We start from the raw sequence: 25,806 nt of genomic DNA on the forward strand, positions 1-25,806 counted from the left end.
GCTGAATTAATTCATCACTTAACTCCCGTTTTCTCTTTCCAACTCTATTTGGCTGCTCGCGCTGCCATAACAAAATGCCAGAGCCTGGGGTTTCAGCAGGAGAGATTTAGCCCTCATGGTTCGGGAGGCTAGCAGTTCAAGAGCAAGGTGCCCGCAGGGCTGTGTCCTGGGAGGCCACACTCCTTGGCTTGCAGATGCCTGTCTGCCTGCTTTGTCCACTCGTGGTCTTCCCTGCCTGCGTGCATCCCTGGTGTCTCTTACGTCCACATTTCCTCGTATAAGGACACAGATTGGAGCCGGGCTCACCCCCGTGGCCTCATTTTGACTTAATCACCACTTTGAAGGCCTTACCTGCAGACAGAACCACGTTTTGAGGGACAGGGAAGTTAGACTTCAACGTATGAATTTGAGGGCGTGGATAGAGGAGGACCACTTCAGCCTGCAACACTGATTCAGTTTTATGCTCTGTGACAGTAGACCAATGTGCAGTGGACTGTTAGATTCTTTCTTAGAAGAAAGGTAAATCCTGGATTTTTGGTATCGGAAGATCTCATTATTTGATGGCTGTAGGAAGTTGGTAAGAGTCTAAATGTCCCTTGTCCAGACGATACGCTACTAATGGTCTTGCACGTCCAAGGAGACTAGCGTTTATCCTGAGTGAAACGATGCAGATTCTTTCTGAGAAGCCTGCAGCCAGCTGTATAATGACATAAACTGAAAGTGGCAGAAGAGGAGCGTTTGCACAGGGAAAGGTGGCATTAAAAGGGCAGGCTTTAAGACAGGGTGTACCTCCCAACACTTGCCCAAGGTGGAGGGATGCTGGCCACAGAGCATTCAGGATCCTAGCTTGTGTCGTTTTCCTGAAGAGGTCACATGCCGGGCTCTGAGGGTCTGAGCGGTGGTGTCCAGGAGGCCAGGTCCACAGGCACCTGTGATGGGACAGCACATGGCCCTCAGGAGCAGGGCTCTTGGGGAAGGGCCGCACCTGGGCTGCGCTTTGCTGGGAGACGAGACTAGTTGCCCTGCCTGGACCTGTCTGTCACCTGGCGGTGAAAGGTTACCCTTGGTGGCAGCAGGACTTCCTCATACTCTTCAATACTGCTTGTGCCGCTAAGTTTTCCAGCTTTGTCTCACCTGCAGTGTTTAGTGTATTTGCCTAAATAAGGTGTCTTGCACTGGAAGGAATCAAGGCCACTTGGTAAGACTTTTCTCGGTGAAGAAGAACGATTTACCTTCCTGGCGTATTTTTAATATTCTGTGGATATTAAACTCTCCAGAGTCATAATAGTTTGGCGTTACCCCAAGATTCCTGAGCTAGTCATTCATCTCTAACATAGTTGACCTAGATTACTTCTTTCTGAAAGGATTTTGTTCAAACCTTAGAGTTGTGAATTTTTATTTAGGAGCAAGTCTAAATGGGCCTGATTGGTTTTCTTAAATGGAGATATTGCTTTGGGGGGAAAGATTAAGAAAATGAATGGATTTAAAATGCGTAAACATGATGAAAGTTATGGATTTGTTTTCTTAAAGGTAAAAGAAATGGGCGTCTGTGAAATCTTTCTCTTAAATTGTGCAGTGAGAAATGAAGCTTTCCTGGGGACAGTCATTTATTTCCGTGCAGCTTATCTGGGTAAGGCGCTTTCTGATATTGAATATTGAGTAGAAATGTTAGATCGTTTCTTGGAAGAAAGATAAGTTTTCTTTTAGGTTTTATAGTGTTTCACTATTTGCCCGTTAAAAGAGTTTGAGGAAGATTTAAATGTAAATGGCTGAATAACAGCATTCTCTGTGCTGGTGCCTTTTAATTCTGGAATCAGTATATCCATTTACTTGTTATTTGTGCTGCTGGCCTGTGCCACCGTCCTTTGTTTCTGATAAATTTTAACTACTTGTTTGAAATCTTTGTTTCTAGTGCTTAGAAGGAGAACATTAAGAGCACTAATTATTTGGGCTGAAAAGTGCATTTTAGACCTTAGGTAGCTAGATGGCTTTGGGTATTGACTTACTGAGGAGAGAGGAGGGTGCTCTTCTGGGACAGGTACCAGGCATTCCTTCAGGTGAACTGGCCCTTTGGGAGCGAGCTTGGCTGCACCGGCTTGCTGTCATTGCATGGTGGCCAGGGCTGGCAGACACCAAGGCCAAGGGCACTGTTTTCCATGCAGGGGGGACCCTGGTTCAGTGGGGGTGGTGGTCATAGTGACTCACTGTCTACTGTGATCCCCTGTCACCTCCTCCCCCTCCCCTCCCCGCCACAGGTGAGTTAGTGTAAATCCCCGACTCCTCCAGCTGCAAAAGGACTTTGAACTTTGACTCTCTTAGGGAGTTCAGGCCCCACCTCAACCAGGCAGAGAGATTGGAATCTCATCTACTTTTTAAAAACCTCTCCAGGGGATTTCATAACTTTCCTGAGTGTCATTTTCTGGTGACTAACAGCCTTGGCTTTGGGGAGCCCTTTCTTTGCCAAATGTGCATTCCTCGTGTGCTCTCCTAAAACGATGCTTAAAATCATGCGTCTGCAGACACTCCATCGAAACCGGGGTTGTGGGAAAGAAACTGCTGATTTTGCCCTGGAGAAACACGGGAGGAAGGAGCTCTTTGAAAACTGCTCCACGGGTTTCCGGTCCACCTGGCCCACCTGCTCTCTTCCTGTTTCTTTCTCTGCAGAGTTTGTCCAGGCTCCTTCACTTTGACTCCATATATTTTGATGTTTTTCTGCATCATGGTTTGTTTCAGGAGGTCGGGGAGGAGATGCAGTAATTCAGAATTTAAATTTCCAGTGCATCGTAGGTACTTGGCAATGGCCACTGAATATGAAGGCTCAGAACCAGTGTGAAGTTGCAGAACTCACCGTAGCATGGTAATTTACAGGATGCTGGTGAAAGATGAGGCTGTAGACTGGTGACTGGACTCACTGCGGTGTGCGTGTGTGTGCCTGCATGTGTATGTGTAGTGGGGCAGCCTGGCTCAGGCTTGTTTCAGTAGTAATGGACGCATGGGGTCAAGTGTTAATAGGAATTTAGTTGACTGGGTTTTGAAATCTGTGGGATTAGAGAGCACAGAGGGAGGCTGTGTAAGAGGGTGGAGTGGGGGACCATGCTCAAGGGGAACCCTGGACTGGTGGTGACCAGGACTGCCTGAGTGTTGGTGGGTCAGCACAGGAGGAGAATGAGATGACTGCAGTAGGTGGGGGCTGAGGATGGGGTGGGTGATTCAAGTATATTATTTATATATATATGATAAAGTTGAGTATCAAATAATCTATACCATAGGATAGAATCGGCAAGATTCAGTAAATATGGGATGACATAAAAAGAATCTGTTTTGGTACAAAGTGCTTCTACCTCCTCATAAAAACAATTTAATTTCTCAGTTATGAAAGTATAGTAAGTGCTCTTGGGAGATATAAAAAATATATAGAACAACTCAGGCACGATAGAGAATTATGCTGAATGTGAAACAGTCCCGACTTCCGCCATCCTGGAGGAGCCCTTGGCAATGTTCTGTGCCTGTTCTCTCCCACAGAGAGGTTCTTGGTACAAGTTGTTGGGAAGCCTCAAGGCAGCTTCTGGACAGAGGAAGGAGGCGGTCACGAGGCTGTTCAGTTTTGGGGCATAGATCCCAGTCACTCTTCCTGGCATCAGTGGTCTCAGAGAAAAAGAGATTCGGGCTGGGCTGCAGGAGAAGGCGGGTGCGGGTTGGAGGTGTGCAGATCTGGGGGTCCCCTGCATTTAGAAATTTTGTTGGCACTTCTCACACGTTACTCTCCAGGTTTTCCCTAGGAAGGAGGGGGACTGAGCTTGTCCCTGCAAATGGGAAATCTTAAAAATGGCTGCAAATCTCCCATTTTGCTGCACGATGCTTTCTTGTTTGTTTTAATATAATATTCTTTCTCAAACTTCATTGTGCTTCAGGATCACCCAGACACTTACAAACACAGATCACTGGACTCCAGCCCCAAAGATTCTGGTTCTGAAAGGTTGGGTGGGGCCTGAGAATGGGCATTTCCACCAGGTGGAACTGCCAGGTGATGCTGGTGCTGGTAATTGGGGGTCCGCCCTCTGAGAAGCACCATCCTACCCACCTGACTGCCAGAAAAACGGGCTCCATGAAGGTGCTCTGCGCTCCCTGTGGCTTCCAGGCACATCTTCCTGTACAGAATCTTGCAGGGAACTAGCACCTATCCAGTGTGGGAAGTGCACAGATCCCATGGCTGTGAACAGCCACTTGAAAAGGGTGGGTGGCTAATGCTCTTCCTGTGTCCTCAGGATCTGGGGGGAGGGGAGGTGAAATGAGCAGATCCAGACTGTGGAAAGGGTCTGGCTCCAAAGCCCCTTGGGGTAAAACAGTTATATTATAAGCTGTGGCTGAATCATTTGTTCCTGTCTTTCTACAGCCTCTCATGTGATAATAATAATTAAAAATTAAGAAAAAATTCTCACAACGCTACAGGCTCTTTATATATAGATGGACCTAAAGAACAGCAGAGGCCTTGTAAAAGGTAGAGAACGTGTCCCTGTAGCTGAAGAGGCTTCACTTGGAAGTGGGAAGAGGTTGATATTGGTGTCTCCTAGGCTGCATGTTGGTAGATTCAAAGGAGAAGCAAGTCATAACTTCGTTAGACGTTGACAGTCAAAACCAAGTGCAAAGTGCTTGGTGTTAACATTAATTTCAAAATACAGAAAGAAATAGCATTAAATAGAAGTTGATCAGTAAAAGAAAATGAATGAAATAGTCAATAGAAAACCCTGAAAAATAAAGTAAGAAATGGGTATGTGACTTGGGCCTTAAAAAAGGCCGTTAAGTCCAAGAAAAGTTCCCTGAAATGAAAGCTGTATCCAGAAGCAGTCCTTACCTTGCCCGCCTCTGTGGTACCTGAACTGTTTCATGCAGAGCGAGGAGGGACTGCCTCTACGTCCACTGGATTGGATGAAACCTTCTGCTGCTCTTGGGGAAAACTCTCTTTCGGAGAGCTAGGACCATGGGGTGAGGAAGAAGATGGGGGATCGTGTGCTGTAACCACAAGAGGCCGAGCTCGTTGACAGTCACAGCTCCTTTTAACACCCACTGAGTCCCAACCACCATCTGGAACCAGGAAGCTGCCAGATGTTCAGAAGCTGCTGCCCACTGAATGCCCCAGTATCATTTATGATACCCAGTTATCCGTCAGATATTTATGTGGCCCTCCTGTTTCCAAAGCTGTTCCGATACCGGAAAAGTGTGCGTGCGTGCGTGCAGATGTAGGCAGAAAACAAATGAAAGCAGCTTTGAAGGGATTACTTAATTTCAGAATTTCTCCATTCCTAGGTTATGTGAAATCCTTATTTTGATAGTTTTAAACTTAAAAAAAAAATCAGCATTGAGATGAAGAGTCTCATGAATTTTTAGGAGGAAACTGGAAAAAAATAATTTAGCAAAGTTCCGATGAGCTAGGAAGTGGAATTGTTCAGAGTCACTATCTCATTAATGAGTTGCTGATATGAGTTATGTCTTTGTAATCAAGTGGCATCGCTGGATGATGTGGCTTAGCTGAAATGTGAAATCTGATCAACACAGATTTGCACATTTTAAGGAAGTAAAGCTATTAGGGGCAGTGATTCTGCCTGCTGCCGGGAGATCAGTACAGCTAGCATGCTTGTCTGCTTTTAAACGTGGGGCCAGTGACCCTGAAGGTTCTGTCTCGGGTGTCCTGACACCTGGTAGATAAGTTACAGGGGACCGTCCCTTCCGGTGTGCTGCTGGCTTTCAGCCACGGGAGATGTTAGAAGGGGGAGTGAGGAAGGAGTGGTGGGTTCCAAGAAAGGGGTTGCTTTCTGGGCCTCTGGCCATGATGGTTGCACAAGTTCCCCTATCCTTGTCACCTCCAGGATCTGCTGTCCCGTGGCTGACACCTGCAGCTCTCCTAGGTTTGTGGTGCCGGGTGCTGGGGCTTCTTGAACTTTCTGATGGGACAGCTCGGTTCTGTTCGCAGCTTTTTCCTTGCCAAGGTTTGTCTTGACTCTCCCCTTCCAGCTGGTGGTTTTGCTTTTCTGCGTGGACTTTAGCTTTTGTGCAGTGTTCAAGCTAACTGCAGCCACTCCTTGATGAGTGACCTCCTGCCTCTTACTTGGTCCGTCCCTTGCTTTAACACTTGGAATGATTCTAACACCAGCCCACTGTAGAAGTGTTGCTGTTCTTCTTAAAGGGGTTTTAAACATCCCATGCAGAGCCAGTTAGCTACCGTAAATCCGCTGTGGAATAACAACAAACAGGTCCCCCCAAAATACTCTTTACAAATGCCCTTACTTCATTTCTAAGGGGTATTTCATTCATGGTGTTTTGAAACTGGCTGCACGTAAGGAAGAATCCTGATTTATGGGTAGTCTTCTGTGTTTCACTGTGCGCTGGAAAGGGATTGTCGTCCTGACTCCTGTGTTCTGTCTTTGTGAAGTTACATGTATACAGACTAAGGGTCAGCCGTGGGCTTGCATAAATCTTAGATGAGTTCTTGGCGCCCCATGGGCCGGTTTTCTAAAATCGCAGCGTCTCAGGGTTGGGAACGGGCGTTGGGGACCATCTGCTTCATTTTCTTCCTCCCTGGTGACGCTTCCGGCAGGTGGCCGACCTTTGCTCTCACTCCAGGGCTAACTGCCCAGCTCTCGGCCTCAGGGGGCCACCTGCTCCGTGTCTGACCGGGGTTGACGGCTGCAGGTTCCTTCCCTCCAAAAGGCGCATCTGCCTCCTGCAGTTTTCAGTCCTTGGTCCTGGTTTGCCCTCTGCAGCCTCCTGCCAGAGGATGACTTGGTTTCTGCCAATCAATCCCCTTCCCGCAGAAAGCATCTGCTCTTTTTTTTTTTTTTTTAAACCAGGTTAAACATTCTTAAGTCTTCCTGCAACATTTGTTGATTAACTGTCCTAACTACTTAGGAAGTATTTTGGGAGAGGGTGTAGCTTAAGTGGTAGAGTGCATGCTTAGCATGCACGGGGTCCTGTGTTCAATCCCCAGGACCTCCACTAAAAAACCTTATATAAATAAATAAATAAACCTAATTAGCTCACCCCTGCAAAAAAATAAAAAAATAATTTTTAAAACTATTTTTTGGAGTTAATACATTTAAGTCATTCTGAATTACAGTCACTTTGAATACGGAAGACTGTGCAGTGAGACGTGTGCCTGTCTGTCTGTCTGTCTGTCTCCCACACCTCTGTCCCTAACCAACTGGTTTCTGTCCTCAGAGTCAGCCAGTGGTACCTGATTCTCCTCACGTCCTTACAGAGTTTACACTCTGACATGCAAACCTATATTTGCGCATAGACAGGTGCACACATCTTCTGTCTCCTTCTTATGTGAAGGATGGTGTTACCCTACAACACGTTCTCCACCCAGCCCTGTCTTGTGACAGTGCATCTTGGGTTTTCAAAACTGTACATAGAGAGCATCTTCATTCTTACGGTTGCTTAGTGACCTATTCTATAGATTTTGTCCGATTTACTTAAAAAGCAAAGCGAAACTATCCTCCCCACCTCCTGAGTCATGCCTCCTGGGTTTGCATAATGCTGGCCCAGGGCACAGTGGGATGACATTCCCTGCTCTGGACTTTGAGTAATGCATGTGGTTTATACTGTCAGAGTTGAGTCGTGTTGCACCTGAGATAAAATAAAGCCCCAAGGGTCTCCTCGCCACTTTTGATGCTCTCCCATCCTGTTTCTTCCATCCTGCCCTCTACATTGACTCAGGCATCTAGGCACGCACACCGCTCACCGCTGTAAAACTCCATCCTGTGAGATCTGGCCTGTCATCCGTTCTGATGAAATCTTGTTGGATTCTGATCAGGTCAGCTGACGTTTTATCCAGTTGGGTATATCAGCTACAAATTGGATTAGTCTGCCTTCAGTGTCCTCCAAGTTCTCCTGGCTCACGATTTGGCCGGGGACAGAGCAATAATGGAGCCCCATGATGTAACCCCCAGAGCCCCTCTGGGGTTTTCTAATGATTATACTTTGGAGAGGAGTTAGCAGCTGGGTGCAGCCAAGCCCCCCCCTAGCTTTAGTATCTGCTCACCTTCACATCATCATCTTGTCTAGAAGAATACAGCGTGTTTTGGTTGCAGGCTGGCCGGAGTCCATGTACACTGCATGTGCAGCATGCCCTGGAGCTGTGCTTCTTGTCAGAAGAGGGAATAAATGTGCGTGTCTTATTCTTAGAAAACCTCCACTGTAGATAGTTCTTTTCTAAATGGTCATAAGATCTTGGGTGATTCACTCTAGAACGTTGCTTTGGATTAATACCGTCTATTCATTCCCCCTAAAATCTGGGTGCCCAGCTCTTGGCTAGAGTCTAGGAGAACAGTCCTGAGCAAGCGAAGAGATTGCCTTATGTCTCTCTGGCTTTGAGTGGCTGCACATGGACCAGTATTCTTGTCGCTGTCACTTCCTGAGTCTTTGAGAGTTGGGGTTGGAATCTGGTCGCCATCTGCAGAGGGACGACCTTGTGGGTTGGGTGGTGCTGTCAGGACAGAGCCTGGGATGGAAGGGAGGACAGGCCGTCTGGAGTGGATGGGAGCAAATAGAAGCCCGGAGAGGTTTCTGTTCGGTGTTGCTCTTTGAAGACCTGTCCCAGAGCGCGATACTTGCGAGGCAGTGGCAGGAGAGGAGCGCAGCAGGTGTTCAGATAATCGAGCTAAAACCCTTGTTCCGAGTGCATGCTCACCAGGCAGCCGTCTGCCTGACGGTGATTTGCATGTGTTCCACTTGTACAGAGTTAAAGGTGCCAGTCTTGAGACTTCAGATCACGCAACAGGCTGTTTTCTCATTTAACACTCGACACCAGAAAGAATTTCTTACCAGCTTTTTTCATGTGTGACCCCTCCAGGTTGCTGGGAGCCCTTGGCACTCTGACATGAGTCACACTTCCAATCCTCCTGGTGAGATTCAGATCTAGGACTACAGAATTCACCTGGGGAATGTTTTTTTTCGGGGACCTTTGGGAGTCCCAGCCTACTGACACCCACACCTTTTCCCCTTCCTTCTGGTCAAACTACATAGTCCACCCAAAAACCCAGCCTTTGCTGTATTTCAAGAGGTCAGAGTTATGCCTGCCAATGAAAAAATAAGAGAATTTTAGATTTTGAGCTATGATTTTTGGCTTTCAACAAAATGCAATTGTTTATTAATATCATTTTTTGAACTGTAAACACAAGATCATTTTTGTCTTAGTCATATTGAAGGAATTTTAAAATGTTTCCTGCCTCATGATTAGAAGTTGGAACAAAAGGACCATTGATAAATAGATTCTTTGAAGAGCTTTTACATGGAGTTATACCAACTCTTCTGGTAAAAAGAGAATTTAATTTAATTAGTGTAAGAGAGTGACCACATCCTTTAAGCTGGGACTCTCGCTAGCTCATTCATTTCATGGACAATGTTCAGCGGCACCCTCCCCCTCTTCCCATGATCACTGAATTATTGTGGATTCTAGGCATTCAAGAATTTAACATTTTTAATTGAGAGCAACTCTGAAAGTCTGTCCACACGTAGAAGAATTTGCTTTCTTGCTGAGGTGTACATTTGAGTCATGTGAGATGTGAGACTTGTGGGAATGCAAATGTCACTTAGCCTGTGAGTGACTTGGCTGCCTGCCACCCACCACTAACTCCTCAACCTGCCACTGACCCCTCAGCCCACCTGCTTCCCCCATCTCTTCTTCAGGGATGTATTTTCCGTAGGGGTAGCTGCGGAGAACTCAGGATGACCATGTGGAATGCCATGGTTCTTCTCCATTCAAAATTCAGAGACACCTGAAGTTGTCACCAGAAAGAAACGTAATGTTGGCACTTCGGAGGCATAACCGTCAGAGCAACATTCAGTTGTAGGGGTGGAAGGGAGGGTGTGAGACAGACCTGCGTGATTCAGGGCAAGCCACGGAAAATTGGCATTAGAAGAGACGTGCTGGAAAGCGATTCTAGTGCAATTTATCTCCTACGACAGCCTCGCCTTTCTGGAGCTGGTGGGTGTGGCTGCAGCTGGTCTGCCCAGATACAATTGTTCCCAGGCCTTCCTCCCTTTGGCTGCGGCCTCCCTTCTCCCTGCAGGTCATCCTTTGGGCCTGGTCTGGCTCCTTCTGGGTAGCTTTCTAGGTGGTCGCCCCCCAGCCCCCTGCCCATTTCTCCAGCTGTTTTCAGTTCCCTTTTCCCACCAGCCCTTTCCCTCTGAATATTTTCCAGGATGTCAGTAATTCTCTTAAAGGGACCAAGAACCCTTGGTGGGATTTCCTCTCTTTTCTTCCCTCCTGAATACTTTTTCTGTGAATATTTTGCAAGACTTAGCAACCTTATTATGACATTGGCTTCATCTTTATCAGGCTCCCTATGTAGTCACCTTTACTGCTTTTCCTCTACGTGTATAATAATTTTGTAAATGTCTGGATGCAGGAAGACTGTCCCATCCTATGTAATATTTGCTTTATTAGTCTTTACAGCTATTAATTTATAGGCACTTAATTTGCATGTTGGTCTTTATTTCAGAGGAAATCTTAACCCTGGAACATGTGATAACCATAATGCCTGTCTCATTTCCAGATTCCTGAATTCCATACTTTAACTTGCCGGCAATGTTTAAAGTTATAATTGGGATAAGAATAGTGGTCCCTTTCTCCCTCCTCCCCTTCCTTCCTGTCTTCCCTCTCAGGAGACATTACTCACACTCTGCTGCAGTGTTGTGTTGAGTTGGTGCCCTCAGAGCAGCACCGTCCTGTAGAACTTTCCGTGATTCTGGAGATGTTCTCTGTGTTATCCAGGACAACATTAGTGATGACTAGACATATGTGGCTGTTGAGCACTTAAACTGTGGCTTGTGTTACCAAGGAACTGAGTTTTAATTACATTTAAATAGCTTCTTGTACTTAGTGGCTACCATATTGGACAGTGCAACCACGGAGTGTAGCTAAGAAAATGAGACTGACCTCGTGAGAAAAGAAGACGACAGTTGTTTAATGTCTGGATGAAGAGTTAGAAAATTAAGCAGAAAAGAAAAACACAGGGCAGGTGCAGAGGCTCGTCCCTGTGATACAGTAACAATGCAGGACCACTGATGAATAGCGATAAGAAGAGCCACTGTCATGAGAATGCCTGTGGTCATCTGGCTTCGCCTCCTCTCTGCCTGTGTTTCTCTGCCTTGTAGTCTCTCCAAATAATATTTTCATTGTCATAACCCTCCTTAGTTAAATATTTAACACTACCAAGTTATAACTGCGGACTAAAATGTCAGGCGTAGATTTTATGAAAGTAATAAACTGCTTCAGAAAGTACAGTTGCTCGGCGTGGGGCCCGCTGCATCTGATAAATGCATCATATACCTGGTCATGTGTTTCCTTACAGTGTGATGACGGCTACTTATCTGTGTGCAAGCTTGTTATTTAGAGGAAGCAAAGATAAGAAGTCTTTACTGTATGTCTGAGACCATGTGTGAAAACTATTTTTATAGAGTAGCCTTCTCTTTCCTGCCCTCCTGCCCCTAGACTTCAGAGAGAAGTGAAATTTCCTGCAACAGTTGTTTGTAAATAGTAAGTGCTCACGAAAGGCCCTCTCGGCCTTCCTCTCCCAACTGTTGCCTCCGTATCACATAAGAGAACCTTTTTTTCATCTTGCAAATGGACGGCTTTCTCTGTTTGTGAATCAGCTAAAATCTAACATGTAGCTGTGTTAGCTATGACCAAAAAAGGCTTATTCGTTTTAGAAATAAGGAAGCCTGGCTTCCTAACCCTGTGGTTTTAAATTTTTCTTTCTTTCTTTTTTTCCCTTATGTATTTTCTGAAGTTACTACAAAAACTTAGTTTTCAAACAAAAATATTTAATACTTGAAAAGGATAAAATGCAAGTAAGCAAAAAGAAGGTATCCATTATCCAGAGGTAGTCACTTAACATCATCCTTTGTAGGGCTTTTCCTGTGCATATATTATATATATATATGCACAGGAAATATATATATATAAATATATATTTAATATATATATTTATATATATATTAATATATTTATATATATAATAAATATATATATATATATATATATATATATATATATATAAAATTGATATTTATTTTACAATGAGACTATGTTGTATGGAGAGGGCAGGCTAACTGCTAAAGCAGCTTTCAGTTTTCCATGGGAATAAACAAGTCTGTTTCCACTTCAGTGTCCAGGCAGGGTCAGCAGGTGATGGTGGAAGGAATAGAGTGAGATGGGATGCTCTGTTCCACTCTGCTCTTTTCATGGAGTTTTCCCCTTCTTGGTCTTCAGAATTTTCTCCATGGAGCAGAGAAATGGGGAAAAAACATGGGGAAGAGAATGGAGGTGGGTAAGTGGGAGGGTCTTCTGGGCTTGGACTGGAAAATGCACCCATCATTTCTGTCCACCTCTCATTGGCCAGAACTTAGTCACCACGGCACCTAACTGCAGGGTATGCTGGGAAATGTAGTCCAAGTCGAAAAAGGAAATAGCCTATTGAACAACGTGCTGGTCTCTAACTCAGTTGTATGAACCATGTTGAAACTTTTTTTTAAGCCGAATAGTTGATTTTGAACATGTTTTTGTGTGTACGATCTGGTCACCTCTCCATCTCTACCCTGTGTGAAGCCCCACCATCTCTTGCCACATCTCCTTATAATTGGCCTCCCTTCTTCTGTTCTTTGCCTGGAGTCATTGCCCCCCAACAGCTGAATGGGGTCTTTTAAAAACTTAAAGTCAACAAGCTTGAAATTTTCCAAAGATGGTTTCAGTCACGCCCACCCTTTACCGAGCCTGGTCCCAAGGCTCTCTGACCCCACCAGCCACGCTGCCCGCCCTCCCTCCGCTCTGCCTCTAGCCTCTCCTCACAGGCCTTGGGACTTGCCAGCATCCCTGTGGGAGACTCCCCACATGGCCTCTGTCTTCTTCCAGTCTCAGCCCAAATGTCACCTCCCCAAACACGAGTCATAAATATTCTCCCTTAGTTGCTTTTATTTCACTGTCATGTTGTCGTGGAAGCACTCATCAGAAATGAGCCTGTCTGTCTGTATGTATATGCGTATAATGCATTTCTCCTTTCTAGACTGTGGGTTCCTTATGGTGGGAACCACATCTTGCTCCCATCTGTACCCCCAGACAACATGCCTGGCACGTGGTGGCTACTTAGTACATGCTTGTGGGATGAATGAAGGTCTTTCCAGATTTGCACATATTTTTAATAACAGCTTTTTAAAGCCTATTGCATGGAATTGCCATGAATATTTAACTGTCTACTTTTGCAGCTTTTACATTTTTTTAAATCAAAAAATGCTTTGTTGACTCCTTTTAGCTAGTTTTTCTGGGGTTTTAGTGCACATGCCTGTGCTTTTCTTAGGATTGATTATTAAATGAGAATTCATTTACTGAGTGAGTGTGTACCAAATGTTAAGGTGTTGAGACTCTCCTGGTTTGTCTCCCCATGTAGTGGGGAGGTCTCGTATCGTACACTCTCAGGAACGCTAGAGTGTTGGCAGGGTAGCAGTGGGTGTTTTGTCTGTCTTCATTGCTGTATCTCTCGATCTTAGAACAAATGTTCATGTTTACTAAATGAATAGATCAATTTGCATAACATTTTCTAGGTATCCCTTCATTTGAATATATTTGTATTCATTTATTCATATAAGTGTTTCCTGATTTTAAAATGTATGCTTTTGCAGAGTAGTTCTGCCCGACGTAAGAGCATTCACCCAAATTAATATAAACCTAAGGGGACTGGGTGTTGGCTGGGCTTATCCTGTTCCTTAGAATCTAGGCAAGGTTCGATTGAGCCCCCTGTGGAGTCTGTGGGAAGTTCAGGACTCTGCCCAGGGTTTCTGAGACTTCTAAGGACCATGAAACAAAGAGAATTTCTAGACAGAATTCTTGTCTTCTTCTCTGGGGCTTGTGACTGACTATTACCTTAGTATCCATCGCACTCCCTTCTCCGCCCCCAAGTCAGTTACGAGTGTGGGACTAGGTGTGCCGCTCTGAGTGGGTCACTGGAAGGAAGGAGTTACTGCTTAGCAGACCCTCCATCCTCTTCAAAGATCCTTTCACCCTCCTGCCGCCAGATCCCATATCTTTAGCCAGCACCAAAGATTCACTTGGAGATAGTACTTAATTTAACAGCGTCCACCTCCTTGAGTTCCGACTGGCAGCACCCGCTCTGCACGGTGGTGTTTGGGAGAATTGCTGCTTTGCGGTATTTGTCATTGGTGGGAGGGGCAGAGAGTTGGGATGGGGGTGTCCAGGAGACAGGAAAAAAATACATTCCTCTCCAGCTGTTCCTTGTTTTCATTTCTTCTTCTGAATGAGGAAGGACCCCCCCCCCCTTATTCCCTCAAGTAAACTCTTAATCCTTTCACCTGGCAGATGAGGATTTCATTTTAACCGACGGTTCTCAATTTGTATGCACAGGGCACTAGTGGGTCATTAACTCTAACCAGGTGTACTGTGAACTCTACACAAGTGTGTTGTCAAATTCTAACCCACTTGTAAAAAGAAATAGTAGAGGGTGGCGTTCCTTGAGCTGAGTAGGCCACAGAAGCTGTCTGATGACTGGCCACGGGAGAAACAGAAGAACCTTAGCCTAGTTAACATCCGTGTGAAGAACCCTTGATGACTGGTGGTGAGGTGAGTGTGTGAGAGGAAGGTGAGGGCAGTCGGCACCTGCTTAAAAGACCAAGGGAAGAGCGCGTACACCTGGGAGCTTGAGTTCTCTCTGACTTGTCTTCTAAGGGGAAGGTAATTGGGTTTCTTCATTGGATTTCCACTTGTAGGAGGTACCGGGTATTGAACCTGGGACCTCATGCATGCTGAGCACGTGCTCTACCACTTGAGCTATACCCTTCCCCCATCTCTGACGTGTCTTAATCCTTTCATGAAAGCTGCCATGCCTCATTTAAAAGGGGATTACACACACACACACACACTTGCATCCCCTGCTGTGTTTCTTTGTGGGCAGCCTTGTGTCAGGGATGGATGGTTGAAGGATGGTTGAAAGGATGGAAGAATCCTGGAAAGTGAATGTTCTCAGACGTGGGTTTCCATTGCATGTGTGTGTGCTTGATCTGGGCGGCTCATTGACAAGGGTCCAGCCCCCTTTCTCTCCGTGTTTTAGTTCACCCTGCCTTTATCTCCTTTGACATTATGTCACCTACAGATCATGCAGGCTCTCTTTCCCTCACCTGTGTCTTGACTGAAAACGTTGGGTAGGTGAATTTCATGTGGCTTCTCTGTTGCCCCTCAGGGCTTGTGTCCCCAAGAGCTCCACCCCTAGCCATTTTTTCTTCTCACTCTTCTTGGGTAACTTTTCACAGATCTCAAGCTCTAACAACCAACTACCTGATGACTCCCAAGTCTAGTCCAGGCTAGAAGCCTCTCCCGTTTTATCTATTTACTCATCCATCTTTTTTCCCACCTGGTTGTTTCATAGGGCACCTTGAATCCAATTTAATTCTCTATTTTAATTTACACTAAGACATAGTGACCCAACCTGGAAACCTGAGGGTTATCCTGGGCTTCTGCCTGCTCCTCCCCCTAAGCCGTCCCATCTCTCCTGGATGTCTGAGCCCTTAGACCAGACTTCTCCTGGCATGGCGCCATCACAGGGTCCTGTGTTACCCATCTGCTTGTCACTCTCTGGGGACCATATTTCAAGTCCAAGCTCAATGCCACCTGCATAGGAGCTGCTTAGAAAATATTAGAATGAATGAATAAGCAGATGGATGAGTGAATGGTTTCTGAGACGGTTTGGGGTGATTTCCATTTAGGATGAGCGAGCTTCTTTCTTTTTATTGACCCCGAGGCATTCTTTTTGCTTGACAGCACCAACGTTTTGAAACCATAGTTTTGAGGAAATATTTCACCATGTGAAATTCCTTTCTCTGGACACACACACAAATACATGAACTTCAAAGGAGGAATTATTTATTCAGTTTATGGTATCTTGTTGCATTGAGTGTTCATCTAGGCCATTTCGTGTGTGCGGTTGTGTTCCTGGTACAGCTGGGAAACGTGTCCTGTCAATGGCAGAAATAATTGATCTGCATGACCTAGTTTGAATTAAGCTTGTGCTAAATTCACTTGGAAACTCTAAATTTCTAGGGTTGTAGGATGTCAGAGCCGGGATGTTGCTCCTTGAACTTCAGTGTAAGGAAGAATCGCCTGCGCTTGAACTGATTTGTTCCATATCCCAGTATTAGACCGAAGAGAAACCATTGCCTTTGCATACTGGGTGAGAGAATGATTGATGGAAGTTCTGTTTTATAAACTTTTTTTTTTTTCCTTCCCCAACAGGGAGAGTCCCGTATTCTCAGAGTGAAGGTTGTTTCTGGAATTGATCTTGCCAAAAAGGACATCTTCGGAGCCAGGTATGTTTGCTTTGTTACTTTGTAGGCTTCTGAAGAGTTGAAGCAAGCACTTTTAAATTTAGGCTTGTGTCGGAACCCCCTGGGGGGGGGGGTTCTTTCAACAGAGCTTGCTGGGCGTCATCTCTGGAGTTTCTGATTGAGTAGGTGAGGCTGCAGGAGCTGGTTCAGGGGTGTGGACCTTGCATCCCAACACTAGTTAGCTGGCTTGTCCTTCAGATGGGTTCCTTTCACAAGGATACTAGATTCAGATGTTTCTGTTTTTCTGCAGTAGACATATACTTTGGAAATATATCTGTGTTCATTTTAATATATTCCTTTTAAAAAAAAAAACTCTTAATTTAGGGAAACATATTACTTTGTTCCTGGGAGAACTGGATATTATGTGGCGTGTATAATCTGAATCAAGAGAGTTGGTCGTTTCTGTGGCATTTACAGAAGCGCCCACAGCCTGATCCTTCTGGGTGTTTTAGCTTTATTTTGAGTATTGCACCCGATATTCACATGTCTTTCAGTCAGTCCTGTTGGCTCTCTGCAGTGTATTGCCTGAAGTTACGGGACTGGTAGCAAAGAGAGGGTTAGAACTGCCTGGGACTAGGATTTGAACCAGATTTCGGAGAAGAAAGCCCTTTTGAATTTTTGACCTAGAGGAGATACTAGAGATGATCTAGTCCAACTTTACTGTTTTATGGAAACCGGAAGGGTTACTGCTTAAATCCAGAAAGGTTACTGGTGGTCCAGTCCAGGCATGCTAGAGCAGGCCCTGTCCCCTGCTCAGTGGCCTCTTCCTGTTGGGTACACGATGGGCTGAACTGTGAGGGCCGTGGTGGCTGTCGGAGTCTTCTCGTTAGGACACTGGTTCATCCTGGGAGTGCCCTGTAGCGATCTTTGGCCGCAGTGATGCTCTGGTTTCAGGGCATCAGCCTGACACGGGAGAGCCTTAGTGACAAGACCTGCTTCCATCCGGCTAACCTTGCCCTCCGCACACCCAGCAGTAGCTCTGTTTTGCAGTTGGTAGGCAGACCTCTTACTTTCTGTCGTGTTACGTGCCCATTTTTAGTTTTGTTTAGCAAAGAAATCTGTGACTAAAACTACACCTAGAGAATTTACCAAAATTAAATACAGGCATGTGTCATTTCATTGTGCTTCCCAGATAATTTTTTTTTTTTTAAACAAATTGAAGATTTGTGACAACTCTGTGTCATGTGACAGTTGACTTTTTTTTTTAATAGCAATAAACTATTTTTAAATTAAGGTGTTTACTTTTTAAAAAAATTTTTTTAAAGGACTGGACTTTGTGGGGCCCTGGCCTCTGGGCCTGACTCTTAGCTGGGGTGGCCGGCTCACTCTGTACCTGAAATGCCCTTCTCCCTTCCTACTCTCTCTCTGTCCCAGTCCAGTGCCGAGGATACAAGATCATTTTCCAGCTTCCATCCAGCAAAGCCTCACTTTATAGAAAGAGCCTTTGTTGGAAGAAGATTTGATAGCTGAGCTGTGGCTCCCCTGGGGCTTTTGAGCAGCCGGTCTGTGTGGAGAGTGCCTACCGGAGAGATGGTGGTTTTCTTTCTTTCTTTTTGGACCAAACCTTTAGGTGAAGACGAACAATCCCAGAATCTGTCATCTAAACAGGGACCCTCCTGTCTGAAACAAATGCTGAATCAAATGGGATCTAGAAGCAGATTGTGGTCACCCTGGGTCAGAGTCATCCAATATTTATTTCCATGCCGTGGGGGAAAAAAAAGCTGGGTGAGGTGTGGGTTTTTTTTTGTTTTTTTTTTTTTTTTTGGTTATTTTTGAAAGCGTGGGCAAAAGAAAATCGGACTTTTTGAAAAAGTAGGCTTTGTGTTTAAAAAATATATATGTATGTATGTGTATAATCAAATCACTTTGCTGTATTGACTACACTTCAATTAAAAATAGGCTGTGTGTAAAAGGCAGGGAGGGTTTCCACTTGATGCTGACATCTGTGCAAAATTACTGCTTCAAACCCCAGAGAAGGAACATGCTGTCTTGTGGTAGTGGTTCTAGAAACTTCTACTTCTTGGGAGGCATGAGCCTGAATTGGGGCTGCAATGGAAGGGTAAGACCCTGCACCACCAGCCCCTTAGTGTGAGGTTCAGGAAAGAGCCAAGGACACGAGTCATGGGTTGGGGAGCCCGTGGCTGCTGTGGTTCCATGTGGCCGTCATCCCACACAGGAGAGGTGGGGGCTACGGGCCAAGCCCTTCACCAGCAGTTACAGGCGGGGTCTGCAGGACAGCTGTGACTTAACTGGGAGCCTTTAAGGCACTTTCTGATGTGGCAGGGATGAGTCCTGGTGTTTGGCCACAAGGATGCATGCAGTTTGGGGGACATGAGTCTTGTTTTCCTAAAGTGAGGTATAAGGAAGGAGGGGAGCGAGTTACAACAGCTCGTGTTTATTGAGTGTGTACTGCGTGCCAGGCACTATTCACACAGGTGCTCCTTTGATTCTCCCCAAAGACCTTTGCTGCAGGCCCCAGTGTTCTTTCCATTTTGCAGATAAGGAAAATGTGGCACGAGAGGTAAGTTGCAAACTCTATACACCGCTAGTAAGTTTCAGAGCTGTGAATTGAGCGCCGGCCTTGGCTCTTAAGGTAAGTTAGTTACAGACTGTTTTGAATGCTTGCTGGTTCACTGGCCCAGTGCACGGAATGTGATAGAAAGTCAGCAGAGTCTGCCTTAACTTTATGAAGAGGGAATAATTGTCTCCATTTTTTTTAGGTGAGAAAATTGAGGTTCAGGGAGATTGTTATCAGCCCAAGATGAAACCACTCTGTAGTGAGAGGTGGGACCTTGAGTCCAGGTTGATCTGACTTAAGAGCTCTTTCCTGCGGTGGGTTAATACTCTTCTTGAATGGCCAAAGTCCAGCCTTTGGATGGGCCACTGGGCTGGATAGCTTTTAGATTAGATAATTAGGCGTTTTTTAAAAGGCAGATTTAAAGAACTGGCCATTGTATTTGGCGGCTGATCAAGTGCTCAGAACTGTGAGCAAATATCATTAAGTATTAGATTTAGAGTAAATGTACTTTGCTAAGATCTATATTTTTTTTTAACTTAAAATATCTTTTCGAGTTTCAAACTGGATTCTTTTCAGTGAAGCTTGTGTTTGAAGACATTTAACCCTTTTTTATGGGCTTAAGCAGTCACTGAAAAGGATCACTTTAATGCAAGTTTTAGATCTACCCTCCCCTCTTTTCCTCCTTAATTATGATCAGACTCTTCATTTGCGTTTATGTAGAATGCTTCTGAGACTATAAAGCTGCCCCCTAAAATTGAGCAATGTTGACTGAGACGAACCAACTCTAGAGTTTTATGCTTTTGTGCAGGAGGTTTCAAGGACGCATGTTTCACAGGTGCATCTTTATTTTGTGTGATGAGCTGCTGGCAGCAAGTTACACCTGTTTGAGTTGCTGTCACTTTTTCTTTTGGCAGCCAGGTGGTTCAAAATTTAAAACACGTACGGACTCGGACATTGGAGGGATGTGCCCCCCGCCAAATCCTTCCATCTACTAGTAATTGAGACTGATGGGGACTTAATGCCACCTACCAGTGGCTCGGTGGCACCAGCTCACCTCCATCCCCACTGTCTAGATGTAAGATGTTAACATTTTGCTACATTTGCTGCATCTGTTTTTTTCTGAAATATTCAAGAGTGAATTACAGACATCATGACGTTTAGCCCCTAAGTACTTCAGCCTGTGTCTCTTAAAAAAAAGAATTCCTTTATAACCACAACGCAATTTTCACAGAATTAACAGTAATTGTCTAATGGGCTCTATTACCTAGTCCATTATCTGAATTCCCCGAGTTGGCCCTGAAAAGCCTTTTACAATTGGGCTGTTTAAACCAGAATTCAGTTGAGAATCAGGTATTTGCATTTAGCTATGAGGTCTCTTTAAGACCCCGTTGCTCTAAAACAGTCTTCTAGCCCCTTTTTAAATGACCTTGAGATGTCGGGAGGCCGTCTCTCTGCTCTCATTTGATTGTTTACCTTGGTATCATTTAACGTGTTCTCCTTTCTCCTGGGTTTCCTGTAGGTTAGGAGTTGTATCTAAAAGCGCGACCAAACTCAGTTTAAACATTTGGGACAGGAATGGAGGGTGCTGTTAGATTGCGAGGGACCCCATGTCTGGTTCTCCCATAACCGGTGATGCTAAAATCCACCCCTGAGTTGAATTCTGTTCCCTCTCCTACATTGTCCCCTAGGTGACCAGCAAGAAATGAGTGAGGTGGTAATTTGGGACTAGACCCCTGTAAGTTTTAAATACGAATTCACTCTTTCTCCCAAAGGATTAGCAATTATTTTTTTTTCTTTGCCCCTTTTGGAAAACATTGCACAAAAGAACCCCTTTTACAGACAGAGAAACATGAAGGCTTTATTAAGATATTGAGAGTCCCCTCGCCAAGCTGGAAGCACTTTTAGGACATGATTCAGCCAGTTGTACAGTGTCAGCCCCTGTGGCCTAGACTGAACCCATGCGTGTGTTTATTTGGCCTGTGAAACACTAAAACAAGGAAATAAAAATTTTGAGCCAACTTTTGGGAGATTCCATATTAAAAAAAATCAGATTTCCAGGTTTCTGGAAAATCTCGGCGACTTAGACACGCTGGCCCATGTCCCTGCGGCGCTGTCGGGCTGGGGGCGAGTGCTGGGTGTGCCGTGTAGGTGAGGCCGTGCCCTCAGGGCCACTAGGGACACCCTCACCTCCTGTTGCACGCGGCAGCCTCCCCCACCGACCTGGCCTTGCGGCTCAGCCCTGCACGGGGCGAGGAGAGCTGACTTCCCACTTGGGCAGTTGGGGCACCTTCCGCTCTGCCGAGGCGGCGTCCGTGGTCTGCCGGCTCCCTGCACATCTGCCTCCGTCTCTGGAGGCCTGTTGGAGCTGCCTGAGCTATCTGGGGCATTGCTGAGAGTCACCACCGCAGCACTAATGGCTTCTGGGCCAAAAAGCATTTGTCTTAAAATCCCCGCACCTAAGAGCTCTCACAATTACTCATGTGAGAGCCCAGAGAACCCAGCTCTCAGTGTTTATTCTAATTGTACTCCCCTGGCCCCAAACCCTGAAATGACGTTAAAGGGCGTTAACCCTCTCCTCCCAAAGAGAAAGCCCTTCTAATTCCATAACAGCCACACGACTTCGTATATGCTGGTGCTCATCTCCCGCTCTTTGCATGTATGAATCTACACAGCATCATTTTAAGATATGTCAGTCATCACTTGCACACCATTCAGGCCACCAGGTTTCCCAGGTGGAAACATGAGAGGTGGCAAATGAGTCGTGCACGGGCCCGGCAAGTCTCCATTCTGCATAAGACTCTCAGGTTTACTGTCCTGTGGCCAGTGCCCTAAGAATAGGTACCTACCTACCTGCCTACCTACCTGATTTTCTCTTAAGGGATGCGCTGAGGATTGAACCTAGGACCATGCCAAGTACACTGAGCTATACTCCCACCCCACCCCCAGCCCCACCCCTTGAATAGATTTTAGAATGATCTTGAGTCGCTGGAAAGGCTATGTTGGAGTATGTCCTAATTGGGAATGCAGAGAATATCTGATCAGTTTTAAAATATACCCATATAAACTTGCCTTTTGTGTGTTTCCAATTTTGGTAAATAAAGGGGTGAAGTAAGCAGGCTACATTTATGAACCATTCCCTGATGTCATGTGAGTGAGAATCTCTTGTTCAGAGTCCCCTGCTTTGCCTTGACTCCTGATGCATGAATATGTTGGTATCTGTCACCTAAGGAGCCTGGGCTCAGCCGCATGGTTTAACAGAGTGGAGGGAAAATTGCAGGACATCTCACCTGCATCTTTGTCAGTCTAGAACGATGCTCTGGTCACTGAGTCTGTAAGGTGGAGAATTTGATGTGTTTTAGGAAGATGAGTGTGCCCCGCCCATAATAGTAGATGCTTACTAAATTTTGTCCATCTGGTCAGAGTGGAGCCTGAGAAAATGGGAAAATTTAAAAGCAGCTGAAGAGCTGTGGGCAGTATTTTAATCCATTAGCATAATTAATTACCAAGGGGCAGAAATCCAAGGATGCCTTGGGAGGGGCGTTTGCATCATCTGCCTGACATGCAGCCTCTCTCCCAGCTGCCTCCCTCTCCTCATTCCCGCCCCTCCTTCATTCCTCAGCTGCCTCTGACCACCCACCCCGCCCAGCCCTCACCCCATAGCTTTATTCTTGCTTTATCCTGAAGTTGGTTCTCTGTTTGTCTCATGGTTTTCCTTTTTTAGGGGGAGGTGGGGAAGGATATAAGAAGCTAAGTGTAAGGAAAGGAATGTTGCCAACTAGAGATGAGTCAGAAGTGAAGGCATTTTGGAATGTGTAAGACAATGAAGAAAATATTTATTTTGCAGAAATGGAGCTAACAGCCCAGCTTCAGGAACACAGCCAGTAGGTACCGGTGCTAGGATGGCGGTGCTAGGATGGCGGGGGACTACTGCTGTAGTTTCATCCCCGAAGGGATAAGGGAGATGTTTGTCTGTCTGCTAATGGTTCCCCTGTGCTTTAGGTGGTGAGGGCTGGCTCTCCGGCCAGTTCTCAGTGGTAGAGCCTGGGGAGGCCTCAAGAGGTGCTCCCCCGGCCCACTGTGCACCTGCCTTGAGAGAAATGGCATTACTGACAGTGAAAATATTGTCATACCTAAAAGTGATGCTTTTAAAAAACCCCAATCCAGAATCCATGTTGGATGCAGATCTCTGGAACCCCAAAATATTATTTCTCAGGTCCAAATCTCCTTTGTTGGATTATTTCACCTTCAAAGAAACATTAAATTATTTCTATCTGATGTTTATATTGGGGGCAGGAATCTGGAAAATAAAGTTCTTAAGACTGTTAAGCTGACAGGTTCTTAAATGGTAAACACAACCTTTTCAAGGTGCTACAGGCAGTCACCTGCATCGGGGGCCAGCAGACTTTTTCTGTAAAGGGAGGCTTGACTGAACTTAGAGTCTCTCCAGATAGTACTAAAGCAGCCAGTACGGCCTTTAGATGAATGGACAGGCCATGTACCAGTGGCCTGTGGGTCACAGTTTGCCAGCCCCTGAGAGTATAAGCTATTGATTCTCTACAACATAAATACATGTATTTAGATCTGGGAGTGCCAGTGTTGTTTGGTCATGATTTCCAGATTAAACTGTTTCATTGAGCTGCTGGTTGGTCAGTGACAGACAGGAATTCAGCCAGTATTGACTTTCTGGGCGTGAGGGAGTAGGGTTCTTAGAAATGGCAGAAGCTTTTACTTTTTTTTCCCTTTTCTCTCCAAGGGCAGCATTCTTAAAATACACCTTATCAAACATTTTAGATGTGCACTGTGAATTTTGAAGTCTGCAAATGAATACAACTGTAAAATGTTTTTGTCTTAGAGAAGACGATTTCTCACTGCTTTGTATATAAATACATGAATTTATATGCATACACATAAATGAAGACACATCATTTAAATTAGGGTGTTGCCATTAAAATATGGCCTCTTTCTCCTCCAAATATTTCTTCAACTTATGACCTCAGTGGAAGTAATGATTAATAAGGAATCTGTAATGTGTAAGTCCTCTGTAAATTATTAAAAGAACTGGCATTCCTACTGTATAATATCAACACAAGTGATATGAAATATGCCGTGCCTCTTTTTGGGGGGGGTAATTAGGTTTTCATTTATTTATTTTTAATGGGGGTCCTGGGGATTGAACCCAGGGCTTTGTGCATGCTAGGCACGCACTCTACCCCTTCTTAATGAGTGTGTGCTAACATTCTTTCTGGCCTCTAGAGAGGAATGGGGCCTAAATACGCTCCAAGGTTTGTTGGCTTTTCTGTCTTCCCTTGGTAAAGGTACATTGTTGTGCTTTCTCTTTTGAAGACCTGATTATTTTTTCGAGTCACTGTTATTTTTAGATGCTGGAAATAAGGTGTTCATGGTAGGAAGGTAGAGAAACATTTGAAAGAAATACTGTGTTTCAAGTTGAAGGGCATCTGGTTGAGAAATCAAAACGGATGAATCTTATAACTTTATCACAGTTTTTTTTTTTTTTTTTTTTTTTTGCTAGTGAGCAAACTATAGTGTTGGTTGTATATTCTCTCTCTAACTTGTAAACTCTTGGGAGTTATTGCAAACAGTGGCTTTAATTTTGTTGAAGCGATTTTCAGTGTTATCTGGGCAGTAAAAGAAAAACGTGTAAATTCCTTTCTTCCAGAATGGGTTACCGCTCCCTGCGCAGTGATTTCAGTTTGTCTGTTATCAAATACAGTTGAACCATCTCATGCTAGAAATGAGATTTGAATGACCATCTACCTAGGCTCTTTTGTTTGCCCTTACACAGTTTCTTAGCCTGAAATGTCAAAAGAGTTGTTCTTTCTCTGAACTTGCCTATCTAGGCGTCCAGGTTAGGGACCTGGGCCTTGTCCTTGTTTGTGGCATCCCTCTGTTGGCCTGGTCTCCGCGTTTGTGTGGGGGGCTTCCCGAGTGGGGTCCGAGCCCTCGCATCGTCCCTCCTCTCCTGCCCGTCTGCACACGCAGAGAATGCTCCCTCTCCAGCACACCGTATCCTGTTCCTGGCGAACCCTTCAGCCATCACTGGCTGCTGTGGGTTAAGGTCCTGGCTCTTTAGCCTGGACTCCAGGGCCCTCTGTGCAGCCTTTGGCCTTGGCCCCCTTCCCCCCAACCCCAGCAGCCATGCTCAGTCCGTGGATCTAATGGCACCCAGGGCGACCACCATATCCCCTCTTGCATCACAACCTCCTTTACAACGACCCCCAATGAGATCGCCCTCAGGCAGCCTTCCCTGAGTCTGTGCCCACCTTGCCCATGTTGGGGCCTCAGCGTTTGCACATCACTGTGCTCAGTGGTCACAGTGGGCGCATGGCATTGGGACTTTCCTCTGCTAGACCGTCCTGCTCACCCTGCTGTGGTTCCACTTGGGCCAGCGAATCCCTGACAGCTACCGCCCCGCCCACCACTTTTACGTGCGTGGCAAACTGTGGCGCATGCGCATTCCTCACTCCCCTTGGTTCTCAGCGCCCCCACTCCAACCTCCCAACCCCCACCGCCGCCACTAGGCTCAGTTAATTTTCCCTGCTTTTGTACTCACCCAGTGATTTGTACATGCCCCTATTTGCCTTATCCTCTCATTTCATAATTTCTTATTTTATTGTTCTGAATGTGTCGTTAGGACCTCATTCTTTACAGTACTCAGTTTATACATTTTAGTAATATAAAATACTTCTGCTAGCACATACCACATTACTGCCAGCTCCTCTGTGCTTTAAGAAGTGCCTCACCCTTAATCCTTCTGTCCATGTGACGCTCACTGGAGGAGAGGAACGGTGTAGCATCCCTAACCATGAAGGCTTGTGAATGGCTCTTTCTGTTTAAGTGTCCACTGAGGTGGATGGGCGACTTACAGCTCCCTCTGGTGGCCG

At 45.5% G+C, this 25,806-nt stretch overlaps 1 protein-coding gene across 5 annotated transcripts in view; it reads left to right on the forward strand.

Moving 5' to 3' along the window:
* Positions 1-25,806, forward strand: part of NEDD4L (NEDD4 like E3 ubiquitin protein ligase) — a 299,160-nt gene that overhangs the window by 77,573 nt on the left and 195,781 nt on the right. For all 5 annotated transcript variants that reach the window (XM_032470627.1, XM_032470629.1, XM_032470630.1 and 2 more), the window contains one exon: positions 16,295-16,368. In XM_032470627.1, coding sequence (XP_032326518.1) covers positions 16,295-16,368 — 74 coding nt within the window. The remainder of the gene's footprint in view (positions 1-16,294; positions 16,369-25,806) is intronic.

Source organism: Camelus ferus, chromosome 30, assembly GCF_009834535.1.
Source record: "Camelus ferus isolate YT-003-E chromosome 30, BCGSAC_Cfer_1.0, whole genome shotgun sequence".
In the NCBI taxonomy this organism is placed as follows: domain Eukaryota; kingdom Metazoa; phylum Chordata; class Mammalia; order Artiodactyla; family Camelidae; genus Camelus; species Camelus ferus.